The sequence below is a fragment of the Uloborus diversus genome, unplaced genomic scaffold, assembly GCF_026930045.1.
Source record: "Uloborus diversus isolate 005 unplaced genomic scaffold, Udiv.v.3.1 scaffold_712, whole genome shotgun sequence".
Classification (NCBI taxonomy): domain Eukaryota; kingdom Metazoa; phylum Arthropoda; class Arachnida; order Araneae; family Uloboridae; genus Uloborus; species Uloborus diversus.
In genome coordinates, this window is record NW_026558915.1 from 12,205 (window position 1) to 30,235 (window position 18,031).

Consider the following 18,031-nt stretch of genomic DNA (forward strand, 5'->3'; position numbering starts at 1 on the left):
GTTATCCCTCAAAGCCACACCTGTCAATTCTGCAGTTAAACGGGAGTTTACTGTTCTAAGTATGGGCCTTGAAAAAATAATGTTCTCGCAACTTAATATTCTTTGATAAGTAAATAACATCTATTTATAGTTAGCTAGAACACACTGCTATGAGTTTTATTTATGTATTGATACATATGTCTTGCAAACTTAAAAAGTATGTCTATTTCAGTGCAAATATGGTCATCTGATATGTTCTGGCTGTCTTGGTGACATGATTGCCGAGAGTAAACTCCAAAATGAAATTACATCTTGCCCAACATGCAACACTACTATAAGTAAGGATTTGTGTTCTCGCAACATTGCCGTCGAAAATACAATATGCCAGCTGCCTGTCACCTGCCCCTATTGTTGCCTGGAATATCCACTCGATGCATATAAGTACCACAAGACTCTGGAGTGTATGGAAAGGTAGGAAACATAGCAATCCAGCATTATGAATGTTTCATTTTGATTTCAGACTCATACACTTTCATCAATTTAATGGCACTTTTCATTAATGTAAATTAGCAGCTATACAAGATGCATGCTCACCCTCTTTTCTAAATCTAGGGGGCTCTGCCACCTGTTCGCTAACGCTCATCAAACCCTGATGATTGCTTCACAATATTAGTTGACTCGCAAAATTTAAATGGTCAATTACAAAGAAACAGATTAAAAACGCATTATGAGGTCCCTTTGAAACAAAAAGCACGCCTTCCCCGGGTTTCAAAATAATTTGTACTAACTTGCAGAGCGGTAAGGGCCTGGAGGCTCCTGAGCATTGCAAAACTGCAGTTGTATACGTTTGAAAAGTCGCTTTCATATTCGTGGTCTCTAGAAATATATTTTGATCTTTAACTCGCGGGGCTTAAATTGAGTTGAGCCTAAGATTTTCTGTTAAAATCAAAACGCTGAAGGTTTGTTAATAAGAATGAAAAAACAAGTGAATCGAAAAGACGTAACTATGAAAACCCCAAATAAAACATCAATAATTTTAATTGAGATGAGATTATTCAAACTTGGTTTTTCACGGCTTGTAACGATTTTCCTTTGGAGATTGAAGTTTAGTTTTTCGACCATAGGTCAAGTTAGATCTGGAGTAAAAAAAGGTGAAAAAAGTTCACTTTGCAAATGAAATATGATAGAAATACAAAATTTTCTTGTTCTGTCTGATGTATTATTCTGTTCCCATTCCAGAACAGAATATTTTTCTGTTTCTAACACATTTAAATTGCAGAAGAACTTTTAAGAAAAGAATTAAAAACCTATTTCTGACTAATAACAGTCACAAAATCCCTAATATTCTGTATGTACGGCATTCACCATTCTTTATTTATTGTAGAACAAGACTTTCTTGCGAATGGCAAACAGTATTTCAAGCTTATTTTTTTATGCTTATCTGAAAGAACATCTTCGTAATAAAAAACTACTTTGATGGGAAAAAATGTGTTCTTTCAACAGGGGTCTGGCCAGAGGATATTTGGGTCCGTTAACGGACCCTTCACAAAAATCCGATCAACCAAAACGGACCTTTCACAAAATCCCTATCAAACAAAACGGACCTTTCACAAAATTCCGATCAACCAAAACGGACCCTTCACAAAATTCTGATAAACAAGATCGGATCTTTCACAAATTGTTTTTTGAAGGAGCAAATCTGAGAGCAAAGTAACGCATATTAAACCGATAATTTTTGGAACCTTACTTAAAGTCAAATTAGAGGGATCAGCTTAACAAAATCTGCTAATTTTGCAAAGAAAAAAAAATCAGCACTCTTGTGATGCTCCTGCAAGCGATAAATTGCTACTGCCAAATAAATATAATGCTTGTTGTTTGCTTCTTGGAAAGAAATTAACAGCTGGAAATAAGTTTGGTTTCAAATAATTTTGTTTTATCACAGCTAATTAGCAGCGGTGTTGTTGTAAACTTTTCTGAAAAGGCGTTTGGTAAGCACTTTTCTCCCCCACTGATGATTTAATAAACAATAATAATATATATCAGCGAAATGAACTTAAAACTGCAAAGAGATAGTAAGGGTGGGGAAAAAAATGTGATCGCTTCAGATAGGGTTACTAATTTCAAAATTATCGCCATTTAGCGTCTGGCGTTAAACCTTTATAATGACTTGATTCGAAAATATTCTCATCATTTTACCAGCTTGTCAATATTTGCGTTTCTATGGTGCGGTGCGATGTTCAACTGTTATTTTGGGAGAAAATTATATGGGTTTGATTTTTCGATGCTAACAAGGATGATTAACTTTAAATAAACTGTTTTACTTGCCTTTTTTTTTCTTTAGATGTCTACATTTTTAAAAATACAATCTTTTAACATCCGATATAAGAATCATATTTTGTTCATTTTTCAAGCTAACTTCGTTTTATTAGGATGCAAATAAATGAAAAGTCTATTTTTGTTAGAACACGCACTTCAAGTTTTTAAAGCAAAATTCCATTTTCTTTTATGACTCAAAAATTAAAATGCTGAATCAATGGTTTAATTTTATTTTTGCTTTAGCTGTGTCCACAGATATTAATGATATGTTTATCATAGGACTCTAAAATGCAATTTAAAAATAATTTTATCAAAAATATTTCTTTTACAAGCCGTTTTTATACCTTTGATGCCTTCACTTTGAGAATTGCGATCTCTTTGCATCCGCTATGGGATTCCGATATTTTGAATTTTTGATGTTTAGTACGCTTTGTTAAAAAGTAAACAAATAAAATCTATTTTTATTTTTGTTAAAATCACGGAATTTATAAGTTTTAAACGAAATTCTGTGCAATTTTAAGAGTGTCCTGGGTCAAAAAGTTAAATGCTGAACCCCCTCGTCTGAATTTTATTTATTATTTTTTTTTTTGTTACAATTATTTTAACTGCTGTACAGAAATATTTCTAGTATAATTTAACATAATGTAGAATGATAGATAAATATTGCTACTTGAGTTAGCGATACCGCCCCCCCCCCCCGCTAAATACTAGAAAAACACCCCAGAATGATATTCTCAACATAGAAGAGGAAAACTCTCTACTTTAAGTTTAAATGATGTAGTTTGTGCCTGCTCTAAATTCTAAAATTTCGATTTAACAAATTTTTTTTTTTTTTTTTGCAAAATTATTTTATTTTTCACAAAAATAATTCACTTTTCACAAAATTATTTTATTTTTCACAAAAAACGGACCCTGTGAAAAATCCTGGACAGACCCCTGTTCAAATGGTGCCAACGAAAAGAAGATGCAAGGTGACAAACTTGACCTACAAAGCATTAAAAATAGGCTGTTTTTTATGTGAATGATTTTGACAGACATTTGGATGCTAATATTTTTTAGAAAATCAATATTTACGCTCTGTAACTATAAACCATTAAAAACATGTATATTGACAATAGAATTACAAAGTACGAGCTTTTGAATCATTTTTGTTCAGAATTTATGAAATTCTAAAATCCAGGGAAAAGTTTCTCTCCCCTGCATTTTTCTTGTGACTTTGCACGCTTGCTACATAAAAGTTAGTGAACTCAAATTCATAAAAATACTAGGACGTATTGACAACCGAAAGTACTTTAAGCCCCTAAAATTTCAGGCTTCCAGTGTGATAAAATTTGCCGCAACCTGCTCTTAAACATTGCAACTCGTTACGACAGTCTGAATTTTAAGCTCATTTTTTTTTATCCTTAAACGAAAGAACTCCATCAAAGATAAAACTTATTTTGAAAGGAAAAGTTTCTAATGGTTGTAACAAAAAGAAGATGCAAGGTGACAAACTTGAACTATAGCGCTTTGAAAATAGACTATTTTTCACTTGAACGGTTTTGATAACCATTTTGGATGTCAATATCTTTTAGAAAATACATATTTAAGCTCTGCAACTGTGACCCATTGAAAACAAGTACTTTTACAATGGAATCACAAAATATGAGCTTTTGAATAATTTTCGTTCAGATTTTATGACAACTAATCTAAACGAAATCTAACGAGCTCAAATTCACAAAAATAGTTCACGGCCAAACCTACGTTAAGCGCTTAAAACTTCAGGTTTCAAGTGTAATAAAATTTTCTGTAAACTTAGTCTAAATATGGCAATTTGGCACAAAAAGCTGATCCGCCATTTTGGATCACATTTTTCGGAGTTCCTAGATCCTCAGGATTTGAACCTAGGAAGCTGAAAATTTGCTTAGGTCGGTTTCAAAAGCATCTCTACACCTCTATAGAATTTCATCGAAATCGGAGTTAGTCGAGTAGGGACGACATGCAAAATTAGGTCAGTTGACATGGAATGACTCAGGTATATTAAGTCCACCTTAATTCTAGGTATACGAAGATCACCTTAATTCTAGGTATACGAAGATCACCTTAATTCTAGGTATATGAAGGCTGCCATAATTCTCTAGGTATACGAAGACCGCCACAATTCTCTAGGTATATGAAGACCGTCGTAATTCTAGGATTAAGTAAAGCTGGAGAAAAAAACTCTTGAACAATACAATAAATGAGCATTAGAATGAATCAAATAGTAAATGCAGGTCATTTAGTAAAGAATTTTTTCCTTTTCTATATGACTTATATTCTCTTGCTGATGTTGCTTCCCTTTTTTTAGGCCATCATTGTGTGAAAACTATTCAATTGGATGTTTATGGAAAGGCCCATTTAAAGAAAAACATCATCATGAAGCACAATGCAGACAACCCCACCTTAATGGTTATAATATCCTAAAATGCCTCGAGACAGTTGACAAGCAACGAACAGAAGAAGTAAAGTTCTATGACAAAATCCTGGAACTGCTTTCTGTGGAAAAAAATGCTTATTCTGGTAAGTCAGAATGTCACTATAAGCAATGATAATCCCATCAATTTTTCTGAGGGTAAATTCCCAGTAATCAACTATGCACAATATGTGTATGCGATCATATACATAATATGTCCAGAAATTCTTGAGGGTATAGCCCGAGAGTGATAGAGTTCCAGGTTTTCCAGGAAGAAGAAAAAAACTGGTAAAATTAAAATTTCATGTTTTGAAATGATATTGTACTTCTTGGGTATTTTCAAAAGGTGTTGATTTACAAAGTGTTAAGAACTATAAAAAAAAAAGGTTACTTGTGGGAAAATGTGGTTAACATTAATATATTATTTTTGCAGTAAGTAAAATTTTAAAATGCAATGATAAAATCTAAATTTTTCATGAAAAATTTTTAATCTTGAGGGTATACACTATATCTATATGTCTGAAAATTGTTTTACAGTATATGACCTATATGGAGTATACCCCTATGGGAACGTCCTTGCCTATAAAAAAGTAATAGAAAACAAAGGCCGATTTATTGCGTTACAGTTGCGAGAGGTCCTAAAACCATAGTGGCCCCAAAAAGAGATACAAATATGGTAAATGTTTTACATAGTTCTGTGATTGACAAAGGGGTCCATAAATATGCATTGTGAGGATCCCCCAAACTTGTAATGAAAGGAACTGTGACATTGTATGATGTGTGGTAACTTTTTATGGAAATTCAAACAAAAGTTTTTCTCTTTACTCTTTCTTATGTAGTACTAGATGCATTGCCCTGCTTTCCACAATCTACTTCGATAATAAAAGCTATGTCAATTGAGGTGTCAAGCTTGAAAAAAAAAGAAAATGTAAAATTTCCCTAAAGATTGCAGAAAAATAACAAAAAAAGGAAAAATTTTAAATTTTTTGATTAAAGAAAAAACCTCAAAACAAAAGCCAGAATTTTATTTCTTCGTATTCAAGGAAAAAAATGATAACAGATCTTTCTTCTCAATGATTTTTTTCACGCTACAAATTTTAATACAAGCATTGTTCAACAATGAATTTCTAATTGAAGGCTTACCTACATTTTAGCATGAAATGATTTAAAAACAGTTATAATTCACATTCTAATTTCCTGGGAACATTGGAATACATTTTATCTGATGCTAAAAAATCAGGTGTTTCTATGGATATTTTGTTCTAATTTTTGCGAGCATCCCCCCCCCCTCCCAACATATGAAAAAGGCCATTTTCCTGTCCTAAAGTTAAAATTTGAATGCTTCTTGTCTTTTTTGGCGTTTAAAAAGCCTCCTATGTTCCTTCCCAAGGGCCCAACCTCCCTGCCAAATTTGGTCAAGATCCGACGTAAACTGGATTTGTATAGGGAACATACGTACCTGTAAACACTCATTTACACTCTCTGTTTTATTTTTTTTGATTTATTTCTTCTGCATAGTACGCAAAAATAAGGATTTTTGCGAGTCAAATAGAGTTTTCTCATTATACTCATACACGACATACAGTCAACTTACGGAAGCCTTGTAGCTTGAATATTCCTCTATCTTAAAATTTTCCTTGGGTCCCAAACTCTTGAGAAGTCTATGGGAACCCCATAACTCAAAAGGGTTTCAGCCAGTCCCTTGGGACTTTGAAATATCTAGAGTTGACTATATTATAATTCATATACTTATTTCTTAAAGGTGTTTTCCTGTGGGAATGTCATAACTTCTTGAATACTTCATCAAATTTCATAAATAAGGCATCATTTTACAAGGTTTTTATCAGCACTTTTGGTGAAAAATATGCAGACAACCCAGAAAAACAATGATTTGCTTTGTTTATTACATATTACTTTAATGTATAGCATCCTGAAATGGCCCATTGGATCACTTAGTTATGGTTGGTGGGAAAATATTGAATTTTGTGGATAATGTGGGATTGTGGGAAAATATTGAAGTTGTGTTTCTGGAACAACTAAGTTATCGAGTAACGGCTCTAAAACTAAATAGAGATTCTGATTAGTAGTTAAATCATTTTATTTATTTAGTCTTTGTCACAGCTTTCTAAAGAGTTGTTTTAGTTGCGTTTTTAGAGCTTTTGTTTAGAAAAATTGTTGGTCTTCTAAACATTTTTAAAGATGGCCTACAAACGCATTTTAAAGAGTTCAATTTCGAAAATACCCGAGGGTGGGCATCAAACCTCTTTAACCCCCTAACATTCTCTAGACCAAAGCTAGTCTAGATTTCCTTTTTAGGACGATAAATTTGAAAATTTTTCTGGAGTGAGCCCTCATTCCTCTCCTTCCCGTAACATCACCAAAGTTTATCTAAAACTGTTTTAAGACCTATTATTTGGAAAACTGTCTGGGGGACTTCCCCTGAACCTACCTTTCACTAATAGATTTGGAGGTAACATTTGTATTTTTAATGCTACAATTTCGAAAAATGAACGTGAGAGCTCTCATGAAGCTCTTCTCCCCTTAACATTATCAACGTTCAACTAAAATGCATTTTGGTGAGTACTAATTCAAAAATTTTCCTAGGGATAAACCCCCAAAATCCCCCCTACCTCCAGTTAGAGTCTATATTATACTCAGGGTAAGGTACATAATTTCAATCCTTAGACCTAGGAGCAGACATGAATCTGCGTACCCGCAGTGCGGGGCCCTCGTCCTTAAGGGGCCATACAGTCCAAGAAATTGAAACAAAAAATTTGAAAAAACTAGCACTAAGACTTATTAACATTGCAAATATGCACTACTGACCCATGGGGAAGGGACCCTACAGATTTTGCTGCAGGGGGGCCCAAAATTTATAGATCCGGACCTGCCTAGGCCCTAGGAGTGACTTCCTCTTAAACCAAAAAAACGAATAACCCTATATCTTTCCCTTGTTTGAAATACATTTGAATGGTTTGAAATAATTGAGAAGCCATCAATTTCATACTTCCCTAACTTTTTTGACCTCGCGATGGCCCTGCGCACATGCGTCTGTAAAAAGTGTCCATAGTTTTTGTTTGTCTCTTCTACATCAGCCAACTTCAAATTTACTAAAAACTCAAATATTTTTTTTTTCTAAAAATTGTATAAACTTAGGGTTTAACATTAAGACTTTTTTTTTTCTTTTTTGCATTTTTAAGCGGAAGGGTGACACCACAAACTACCACCCTTTGTGGTCACTCATGCTAGGTATATATATTGTATCAATCATGGATGACAAAAGGTTGTTACACAAGTACAGCATAATACTAATATGTATGACATGTGGCACTGAGAAACCATAAAAAGAAGTTGTAAATACTTTATTTCCTACAAAATATAGCCGATTTTTCAAAATTTTAATCATGTAAAATTTTTAAAAAGTGGACGTTTTTATCTTTCTTTTTTTTTTTTTTTTGGAATAAAAGTTTTAAATAAATAAGGAGTAAAGTGTTGGGTCTTTCGGATTTCGGGATTCCAAAATTCGTTCCATACTGTTTTTGAAAAACTTTGATTCACTCAGATTTTATATCAGCCACAAAATCAAACCTATTTCAGATATTCAATTCAAGCCATGTGGAGAAGACAACAAGAACCTTTTATTTGAAACATCAAAGTTTTCTGCTTTTGGTTTACAGTGGTTAGTCCGTGCATGTTGTCTAAAAGATATGACTGAATCTCTACCTCTTCAACTGAAATATCAGCTAGTAGCAAAGTCAAGACTCAACAGGTACACGATTGTTGTTTTGTTCTTAACATTTTTTTTCTTCTTTTTCTTCTAAAATTAGAATAAATTTGAGTAGCAGTAATGCTTTACTGCAACCCTTCTGCTATAACAACCAATGCATGAAGTCCTGTTTCCTCTTTCATGGGTGTAATGTTAATTTAGGGTCCGTTAAGAGCGTCTAAACTGAACCGTTCATTCCATTTAACATCCAAAATTAAGTTTTGACTTTTTTTTTGTAATGCTGGAGACTTTCTATTCGAAAACTAATTTTTTGCAATTTTATGTTTCTAAAGACTAAATGTTTCGATTTTAAGGAGTTATTTGACAGTGAAAAATTCAAGGAGTTTATGAAAAATCATTCACAAAAAAACCAAAGTACACTATTTTAATAAGAGGAGAAAGTTGAAACTTCAGAAAACTCTCAAAGGAGGTGAAAGTAAACTACCATTTCGTATTTAATTAATAACTAATATCTGTTGATTATTTTCAGTGTACATTTGACTATATGTATTCGTCTAACTGTAAAATATTATTCAAATATAAGAATTTGAAATATTTATTTTGATTTGCAATCATATATGTTTTACTGTTTTTCCAACCAAAATTTACTATTTTTCAGCAAGAAACTAGCATAACCTCGAGAAGGAAACTTTAAAAATCTTTTTTAGAAGTTGATGAAGTTTATGGGGATATTTTGCTAAATAAATTATTTAGCATTATTATTTATTATATTTTTAAAATTATTTAATCTCAGTAATATCAACTGCTGTGGAGCCACAGCACGTGTATTCATCAAGCGCTTTATTTTTTGTACAAAAACTCCTTCCCATCCCATACGAGCAATACTTTGTTAAAACACATCTTTAGGGTACACTTTTGCATACCAAAACCAAACAATAGTTGTTAATTGGTGTATGACTTTGTAGCACTCTACAACTGGTGTCCAGAATTCAAAAAAACTAAATTCAAGTAACAGAAGCAGTCCTTCCTAAAAAGCACAACTTTTTCTATTTGACATTAAAATTTATTTTTTAGAATGATAAAGTCAATCCCCCGGGATGGGGCTCCTCACGATCTTGAAATTCCGTAGGGTAGAATTAGGCGCGGAATTGGAAACCCTATTTCTTAGCTCTCTGCAAATAAATAAGGTGGAATAGTAAACCTTCAGTAGAACTAGTGGAGACCCCCCCCCCCCCCAATTTTGAAAGTTTCACATGCTATAAAAAAAAATGCCAAAAATTTCGTTTTTCGGACTTTAACTCGGAAAAAATGAAGTTGACAACGCCATCCCCTTCCCCCATATCACTAAAAATTGTCTACACTTTCGTTTTTAGGGCTTCAATTACAATAAAAATTTCTGGGGGCGCACCCCCAAAAATGACCCAAAAAGGGCCCAAAAGCCCTTTCTCCCACTCATTACCAAAGAACTTCTAAAACCTGCCTTTTCAAAAGCTAACTTCAAAATTGTTCCAGGGGAATGTATCTCCCCCCTCCCCCACTTTTCTGCCTAACATCATTAAAGATTTTTTTTGATTGAAAATTTTCTGGAGAGAAGCTCCAAAAACTCTTCCCCCTAATATCATTGAAAGTCAACCAAAATTATGTTTTTAGAGCTTCAATTGGGAAAGATTCCCGGTCTCCTTAACGATACCAAAGATGGTATATTATAATGTTGTTTTGAAGATTTCAATTTCAAAAAATTCCCTGGGAATGGCCTTGAATCTCTCTTTTCTCAAACATTATAAAAGATCATCTGAAACTGTGTTTTTGAAACTATAATTTCACAAAATTTCGGGGTAGAGCCCCCGACCCTTCCCCCTTCTTCCCTTACAGCATAATAGGTCATAATCAATAATTGCATTTAAAAAGATTTAATTTCATAAAAGAACTAGAGACCCTGAACTACCCCCACCCCCTTTTATATTACCAAAAATTGTCTAAAATGCATTTTTAAAACCAAATTAAGAAATTTTACAGGGTTGGGTCCTTGAACCTCTCTTTCCCTTAACATCACCAAAAATCTTTCAAAACTGCGTTTTTAAAGCTACAATTTAAAAAATTTTGTTGGAGAGCTCCTGAATTTATTTTATAAACATAATTAGGGATATAACAATTGCAGTTTTGAAAAATGGACGGGGAGCAACCTCAAACCTCTTCTCCCTCTAACATTATCAAAGATTGTCAAATTGATTTTTCAAGACGACAAATTTTTAAACTTTCTGGGGGATTCTTCCCCTGTATTTAAGCCATGTGTGATGTACAAAAGAGGTCTTCAATTTCATATAACCTCCCATTCATTTTTCGACTTTGGAATGACCTTGAAAGTTGGATCATGCTGCGGCAACAACTTCTGACTAGCAGCAAGTTTAAGTGTTGCGATAAAAACACTTACTGGTGATCCAAAAGAAGATTTTACCCCCTTTGACAAAACCCAGGGCTCCCAAATGGTCCGCTTTTCCCGCCGTCCTTTAAAGTCCGTTTTTTATGGTAAAGTCCGCTTTAGACCGCTTTTTGAAGTTTTGGTCCGATTAGTCCGCTTTTTTATTGTTTTTACTTAAATATTAGATTTTAAAAGTTTTTCATTTCGTTAAAAGTTATTGTACACTCAAACACGCCGCTGCAGCGCGTGTTAAACAAGATTCGTACGCCCATGAAAAACCTTGTAAAGTTCTTGGGGAAAAAAAAGAGGTCATTTTCATGTGCTTGAAAACTTTGAAAAAGTATGAAAAGTTTCTTTATTGCTTGAATTCTTTCAAAAATCATTGGATTGTGCTTGTAACTCTTTTAAAAATATTTCATTAGTACAATTTTCTGAACATATATATTCGATATGATTTATCGTGAAAAATTGCTTTCGTGTTAGAGGTTTCAATCTTTTTGCATCTAGTTAATATTTTGAATCTTTTTTACAATCCGAAGTGATTTTGACATGTGCTGCCTTAGCTTAGCTTACTTTTCGTTTAATTTCAATAATCAAAGAAGGAATTATTTTGGAAACCATGGCAGCATTCGACTTACTCGGACTTCGCGGACAAATGCTTCTCGCGTTTGAAATTTAAATCTTTTTGCATCTTGTAAATATGTTAATGTTTTCCACAATTGGAAGTTGTTTTAACATATGCTACCTTAGTTTAGCACATTTTTCGTTTAATTTCAATAATTGACGAAGGAAATATTTTGGAAACTGTGGCAACATCGGGGGGGCACGGCAGTGCCCCCGCCAAGTCAAGCGCAAAGCAAACACTGCCGTACCATCCTTTACTGGAACCATTTCGCTGCATTTTCAGGCCCCTATTTGAGAACCTTCTGATGAGACTAGATCGCAGAAATTTTCGTCATCCAGTAAGCTATAATCACGTACTTAAAATCCGAAATTTCAAGTCTGTAGTTCATTTAGTTCCGAGGTTTAAGCGAAAGCAAAATTTCGCATTTATGACACTCACTCATGATCATCAAAATAGAACTAGTACTTCCCATAAACTCAGAGAGGTGAAATTTGGTACAGAGTTAGGGTTTAATGGCCACATAAAGGGAAAACTATAAAAACTAGGCTAATCGAAGATCTGGAGTGACCCTGATTTAGAGATCGACATACCGCCTTCACAAAAAATATTCAACTTGGTGGGCTGCTTCATTTGATGTCGAAAATCGAAAGTCTGAAGTATCTAATGAAGAACCTTCAGCTGGTCTCGGCTGTATTAGAGATATAGTAATGCCCCCTTCTACTATTGGTACATAAAAAAATCGACTGTCATTGCAAAAGTCCAGCGTAGTGGGACACATCTTCTAATTTAATTTAGCCTAAATTTAGTCTACTCGAATATTACACAAATTAAATGTTTCTACAAAAAGAAGTGAAATCCCACCAAAAACATTCTGTAAAAAACTAGCCAAGTCTCGATGGAGCTGCTTGTTTATCTCTAAAAAGTAATGAAATCTAGACAAAGTCTTGACAAGTCGAAGGTTCCTTACTGCGATTTCTTTATTGTTATATTTAATGTTGTGTGACTTGGCCGTTAAAGGGTACACAAGGGTATAAAACCCGGTGCTCCATGACACGATTGCACCAATCTGTCTCCAGAAATGCTACCCATTGACGATGGAAAATTGCCACTTGGAAAACGTGTAAACAAAATTGACTTGTACCCACTAACGTATAAAGAATGTTTAACGGCCAAGTCACACAACATTAAATATAACAATAAAGAAATCGCAGTAAGGAACCTTGGACTTGTCATGACTTTGTCTAGATTTCATTACTTTTTAGAGATAAACAAGCAGCTCCATCGAGACTTGGCTAGTTTTTTACAAAATGTTTTTGGTGGGATTTGGGGGCACGGCAGTGCCCCCGCCAAGTCAAGCGCGAAGAAAACACTGCCGTACCATCCTTTACTGGAACCATTTCGCCGCATTTTCAGGCCCCTATTTGAGAACCTTCTGATGAGACTAGAACGCAGAAATTTTCGTCATCCAGTAAGCTATAATCACATACTTAAAATCCGAAATTTCAAGTCTGTAGGTCATTTAGTTCCGAAGTTAAGCGAAAGCAAAGTTTCGCATTTATGACACTCACTCACTCGCTCATGATCATCAAAATAGAACTAGTACTTCCCATAAACTCAGAGAGGTGAAATTTGATACAGAGTTAGGGTTTGATGGCCAAATAAAGGGAAAACTATAAAAACTAGGCTAATTGAAGATCTGGAGTGACCCTGATTAGAAAACACAAGAACCCAACCAAACTATTAGAGATCGGCATACAACCTTTAAAAAAAATATTCAACTTGGGGGGCCGCTTCATTTGATGTCAAAAATCGAAAGCTGAAGTATCTAATGAAGAACCCTCAGGTGTATTAGAGATATGGTAATGCCCCCTTCTACTATTGGTACATAAAAAAATCGACTGTCATTGCAAAAGTCCAGCGTAGTGGGACACCATCTTCTAACTTAATCTAGCCTAACTTTAGTCTACTCGAACATTACACAAATTAAATGTTTCTACAAAAAGAAATGAAATCCCACCAAAAACATTCTGTAAAAAACTAGCCAAGTCTCGATGGAGCTGCTTGTTTATCTCTAAAAAGTAGTGAAATCTAGACAAAGTCATGACAAGTCTAAGGTTCCTTACTGCGATTTCTTTATTATTATAGTTATTGTTGTGTGACTTGACCGTTAAAGGGTACACAAGGGTACAAAACCAGGTGCTCCATGACACCATTGCACCAATCTTTCGCCGAAACCACTACCCATTGATGATGGAAAATTGCCACTTGGAAAACGTGTAAACAAAATTGACCTAGTACCCACTAAGGTATAAAGAATGTCTAACGGCCAAGTCACACAACATTAACTATAATAATAAAGAAATCGCAGTAAGGAACCTTAGACTTGTCATGACTTTGTCTAGATTTCACTATTTTTTAGAGATAAACAAGCAGCTCCATCGAGACTTGGCTAGTTTTTTACAGAATGTTTTTGGTGGGATTTCATTAAACTTACTCGAACTTCTCGGAAAAATGCTTCTCGCGTTTGAAATTTCAATCCTTTTGCATCTTGTAAATATTTTGTTGTTTTCCACTATTGGGAGCTATTTTGACATATGCTACCTTAGTTAAGCGTGTTTTTCGTTCAATTTCAATATTTAACGAAGGAAATATTTTGAAAACCATAGCAACATTGAGCTTCTCCGGACTTCGCGAAAAGTTGCATCTCGCGTTTGAAATTTCAATTCTTTCGCATTTTGTAAACATTTTGATGTTTTTGACAATTGGAAGTTATTTTGACATATGCTACTTTAGATTAGCTTATTTTTCATTCAATTTCAATAATTAACGAAGGAATTATTTTGGAAACCATGGCAACATTGAACTTACTCGAACTTCGCGGAAAAATGCTTCTCGCGTTTGAAATTTCAATCCTTTTGCATCTGGTAAATATTTTGATATTTTCCACAATCGGAAGGTATTTCGACATATGCTACCTTAGTTTAGCTTATTTTTCTTTTAATTTCAACAATTAACGAAGGAAATATTTTGGAATCCACAACAACATTGAGCTTATTCAGACTTCGCGGAAAATTGCTTCACGCGTTTGAAATTTCAATCCTTTTGCATTTTGTAAACATTAGAATATTTTTCCCAATCGAATGTTTTTTCCCTATATGCCACCTTAGAGTAGCATGTTTTATGTTTTAATTTAGTAGAAAGTGAATAAATTTCTTTTATGGGAAACATGCCAGCATTGAACTTGGTTCGCGAAAATTTGTTTCTCTGAGCTTTCCTTCGCTTTGCATCTTATAAATATTTTTTATATTTATGGCAGTTAGAAGTTATTTTGACACGCTACGTTAAATTAACTCGATTTAATTTTTATTTAAATAACTAAAAAATAATTTTTGTGTTGTTTAATTCAAGTTTATTTAGTTTTGCAAACTTAATTTTGATTATATTTAGCTTGTTTTCATTTTTTTGAGGGGAGGGAGGGTATTAAGTTTAAACAATTGAGTACATAACATTTTAAAATAGCGTTTGTATTTGAAACACAGTTGAATTATAAAATTTTATGAAGTTGAATTTGTGTACATCATTTCATTGTCATGGTGCCTGCTAAAGGGGGAATTTGTTTTTCTCCCCCATAAAAGTTCAAGCACTCATAACCCTGCAATTATGGAGTTTTTTTTTTTTTTTTTGATGTAAGCTTTATGATTCTTGAAAATAAACTTTGAATATGAAAATTGCTAAACTAACCCTCGTGTGATCTGCTTCTCTTTGTGATTGAGCATTTAAGACATTTTTAGGAAAACTTTCAATACAGTAGATCTATTTGGTGTGTGATAGATTCATATCATTTGAGAAGGGATATATCGCAGACAGAAAAACGGCAAAATAATTTTAAACTAAAGAACAGCTTCATCTATCCTTCAGTGAGACTACCAGCATCCCTGGTTTAATTCAAAATGTATCATTACGCCTATTTAGTTCTAAGGAGGTTGCCTTAAGTGCTGAGCTAAGTGCTTCCCGCCTCCCCCCCCCCCCCCGTCCAAATGTTTGTGTAGGGGAGACTGGGGCAAGATGACTATGCTAACAATTTTCGTTGCTTATTAATTTATTTTTAAGGATAATAAAATTTCCTTTACATGAGCTGTTAGAGTGGTCCTTTGTAGTATTAAATATAGTACCATTTCAATTTTCAAATGAAATAAATGAAGGACATTTTTATTTTTTCATAGCCTTAGCAAATCGTCATCTTGCCCCAGTACTGGGGCAAGATGACTTTGGCCTCGGAGCAAGATGACAACACTGAAAAAGGTTGAACACAATTTATTTTTTGAATATATTACATAGTTTAACAAATTTTTACTGTGTTTTTACATCTTACAAAGCATCAAATTAAGCCTAATGAATTGCAAAGTAATGTTGAAGTGTTTAATTGTGCAGCTAACAATAGTCACAAATAAAAATGCCATTTTTATAATTGAAACATTCTTCACGCCAACCCTCTAGGCATTTCAGCACTAGAACCATTCTTATGTTGGAGAGTCACAATATTCTTCTTTACAAGCAGGACTTGTAAAGAAGAAGTATTGTCATCTTGCCCCGTGTTTCGGCCCGTCATCTTGCCCCGGACGGCCTGTTTGAAAGAATTCATCTTCACTGCCATCAAGGAAAGCGATTAATTAACGTTTATTCATGGTAATAGGCAGTATATAAACTAATTTACTCATAAATACTAAAAAGAAACAACCTATCATTCTTATTCATTTAGCAGAGCTTATTTACACATGAATGAAAGTTATAACGGAGCAGCGGTAAACAATCAGAGCTTCAGAATTAACACAAATATGACAATTTCAGCGTCTTTAAACTATTGCTGAACGAACAGCCGATAGGAGAACCAGTAGTATCCAGCTGATGCTGTTTCCTTGTGGAAAACGGAAAAAATTAAGACATTCGTCATCTTGCCCCGGTCTCCCCTAAATAATATTATTATTCAATGGATAAAAAGATCAATTGTGCAGAAGGTGATAAAGGAATTGTATCATTAAAATCTCAGCATTATGGTTAATTAACAAATTATCTTCACAGATTTAGCAGCAGGCAGCTAATTTGCTTTTGGTGCTTCCTTGGGCCTAAATAAATGGTCCTCACAAGGTCCTCTTTTTAATCCTAACTGGTCCTCTTTAGTCCTCTTTTTGATTGAAAATGGTCCTTTTTTACCCTTTTCTAAAGTTAAAATGTGTTGGGAGCCCTGAAAACCAAAAAGAGTTCAAAATTGCGTTTTTTTGGCCCTTAATTTTGGAAACTTTTCGGGTCAGAGTCCCTAATCCCTGCTATTCTCCCTAATATCACTAAAGGTACCTGAAGGTAAGGTAAACTAAAGGTAAAACGTTGTTTGAAATCAAATTACAGTAAATTTGTATCACTTTTACTATAATAATCCAAATACTTTGGTGGTTGGTGTTATATCCCCCCACCACCACACACTAAAGCATTGATGACTGAAAATTCAAATTAAACTTGCACAGTGTATGGTATGACAATACTAAGGAAAGCAAACAAAATTACTTTGCTGTCTATTTTATGAAAAGAAAAAATCACTGATGTGTTAATTTATGTTCTTTATTATTTCTATTTTTCAGTGAAATGAATCTGCATTTTATCATATTGAGAGGCCCTTACATTGAAATGGAAATCAAGCCAAATCTGTATGAATTCAAATTTTGCGAAAAGGCTGTCGAGAGCGAGTATCAGGTGCTGACTTTGTTAAACCAAACAGATCTTGCCAAATTTCAGACTGCTAAACGCATAAGCTTGAGAATTATCATGTTCTTGGAAAGATAGATAAGTTTACTGTGAATGATGATTATTACAGCGACCTCAGCGCTTTTGGGACATACTACTGTATTAAAGGAAATAAATTATGTATACATGTAAAGTTACAAAAAATACTTTTTCCAATGTGTTGACCAAGAACTAAGGAGGAAAAGAATCGGAATAAAAAAATTGAGAAGAATAAAAAATATGGAAAGGATGCTTAAACCTAGTTGTTTACTCTGATATGGCAAACGGCATCGACAATCAGTAAACTAGCTTCAGGAAAAGACCTAAAATCAGTATGATCAATTTTTCAAACTGTAGGATGGTTTCTTAATTTGATTGGTTGAGGATTTTATCATTGTACAATTATTGAGTATACTTTTTATTTGCCTAATAAGTGTATTTCAAATTTCATTAAAGTCTACTTTTTCACTTTTACACAACTAGTGTTTGTTTTTTTTTTTTTAAGCCAGTTTTTGTATCACTAAATACAGGTAACCTTACTCTTATTACACATATTGGTTGTCACCTCATACTTTTTTTTTTTTTTTGAACTTTCTCATTAGCTTTTACTTTTTCTCTTCCTGTAGGTTGCTGATGCACCAAAAAAAGGGGAGGGGGGGAGCAAAAAAGCATGTGTGGCTAGAGGGCATGGCCGCTCAAGCTTTTTTTTTCGTAAAAATTAGGCTACATTAAAGGCTTTAAACACTATTGATTCTACGA

At 33.9% G+C, this 18,031-nt stretch overlaps 1 protein-coding gene across 1 annotated transcript; it reads left to right on the top strand.

Annotated features, from left to right (window-relative positions):
• Nucleotides 1-215: 215 nt before the first annotated feature.
• LOC129233775 (zinc finger TRAF-type-containing protein 1 homolog) lies at nt 216-17,733 on the top strand. The gene is made up of 4 exons (XM_054867753.1): nt 216-450; nt 4,622-4,833; nt 8,324-8,495; nt 17,131-17,733. Exons 1-4 carry the CDS (start codon nt 254-256, stop codon nt 17,330-17,332), a joined length of 783 nt encoding a protein of 260 aa, XP_054723728.1. The 5' UTR covers nt 216-253; the 3' UTR covers nt 17,333-17,733.
• Nucleotides 17,734-18,031: the final 298 nt, after the last annotated feature.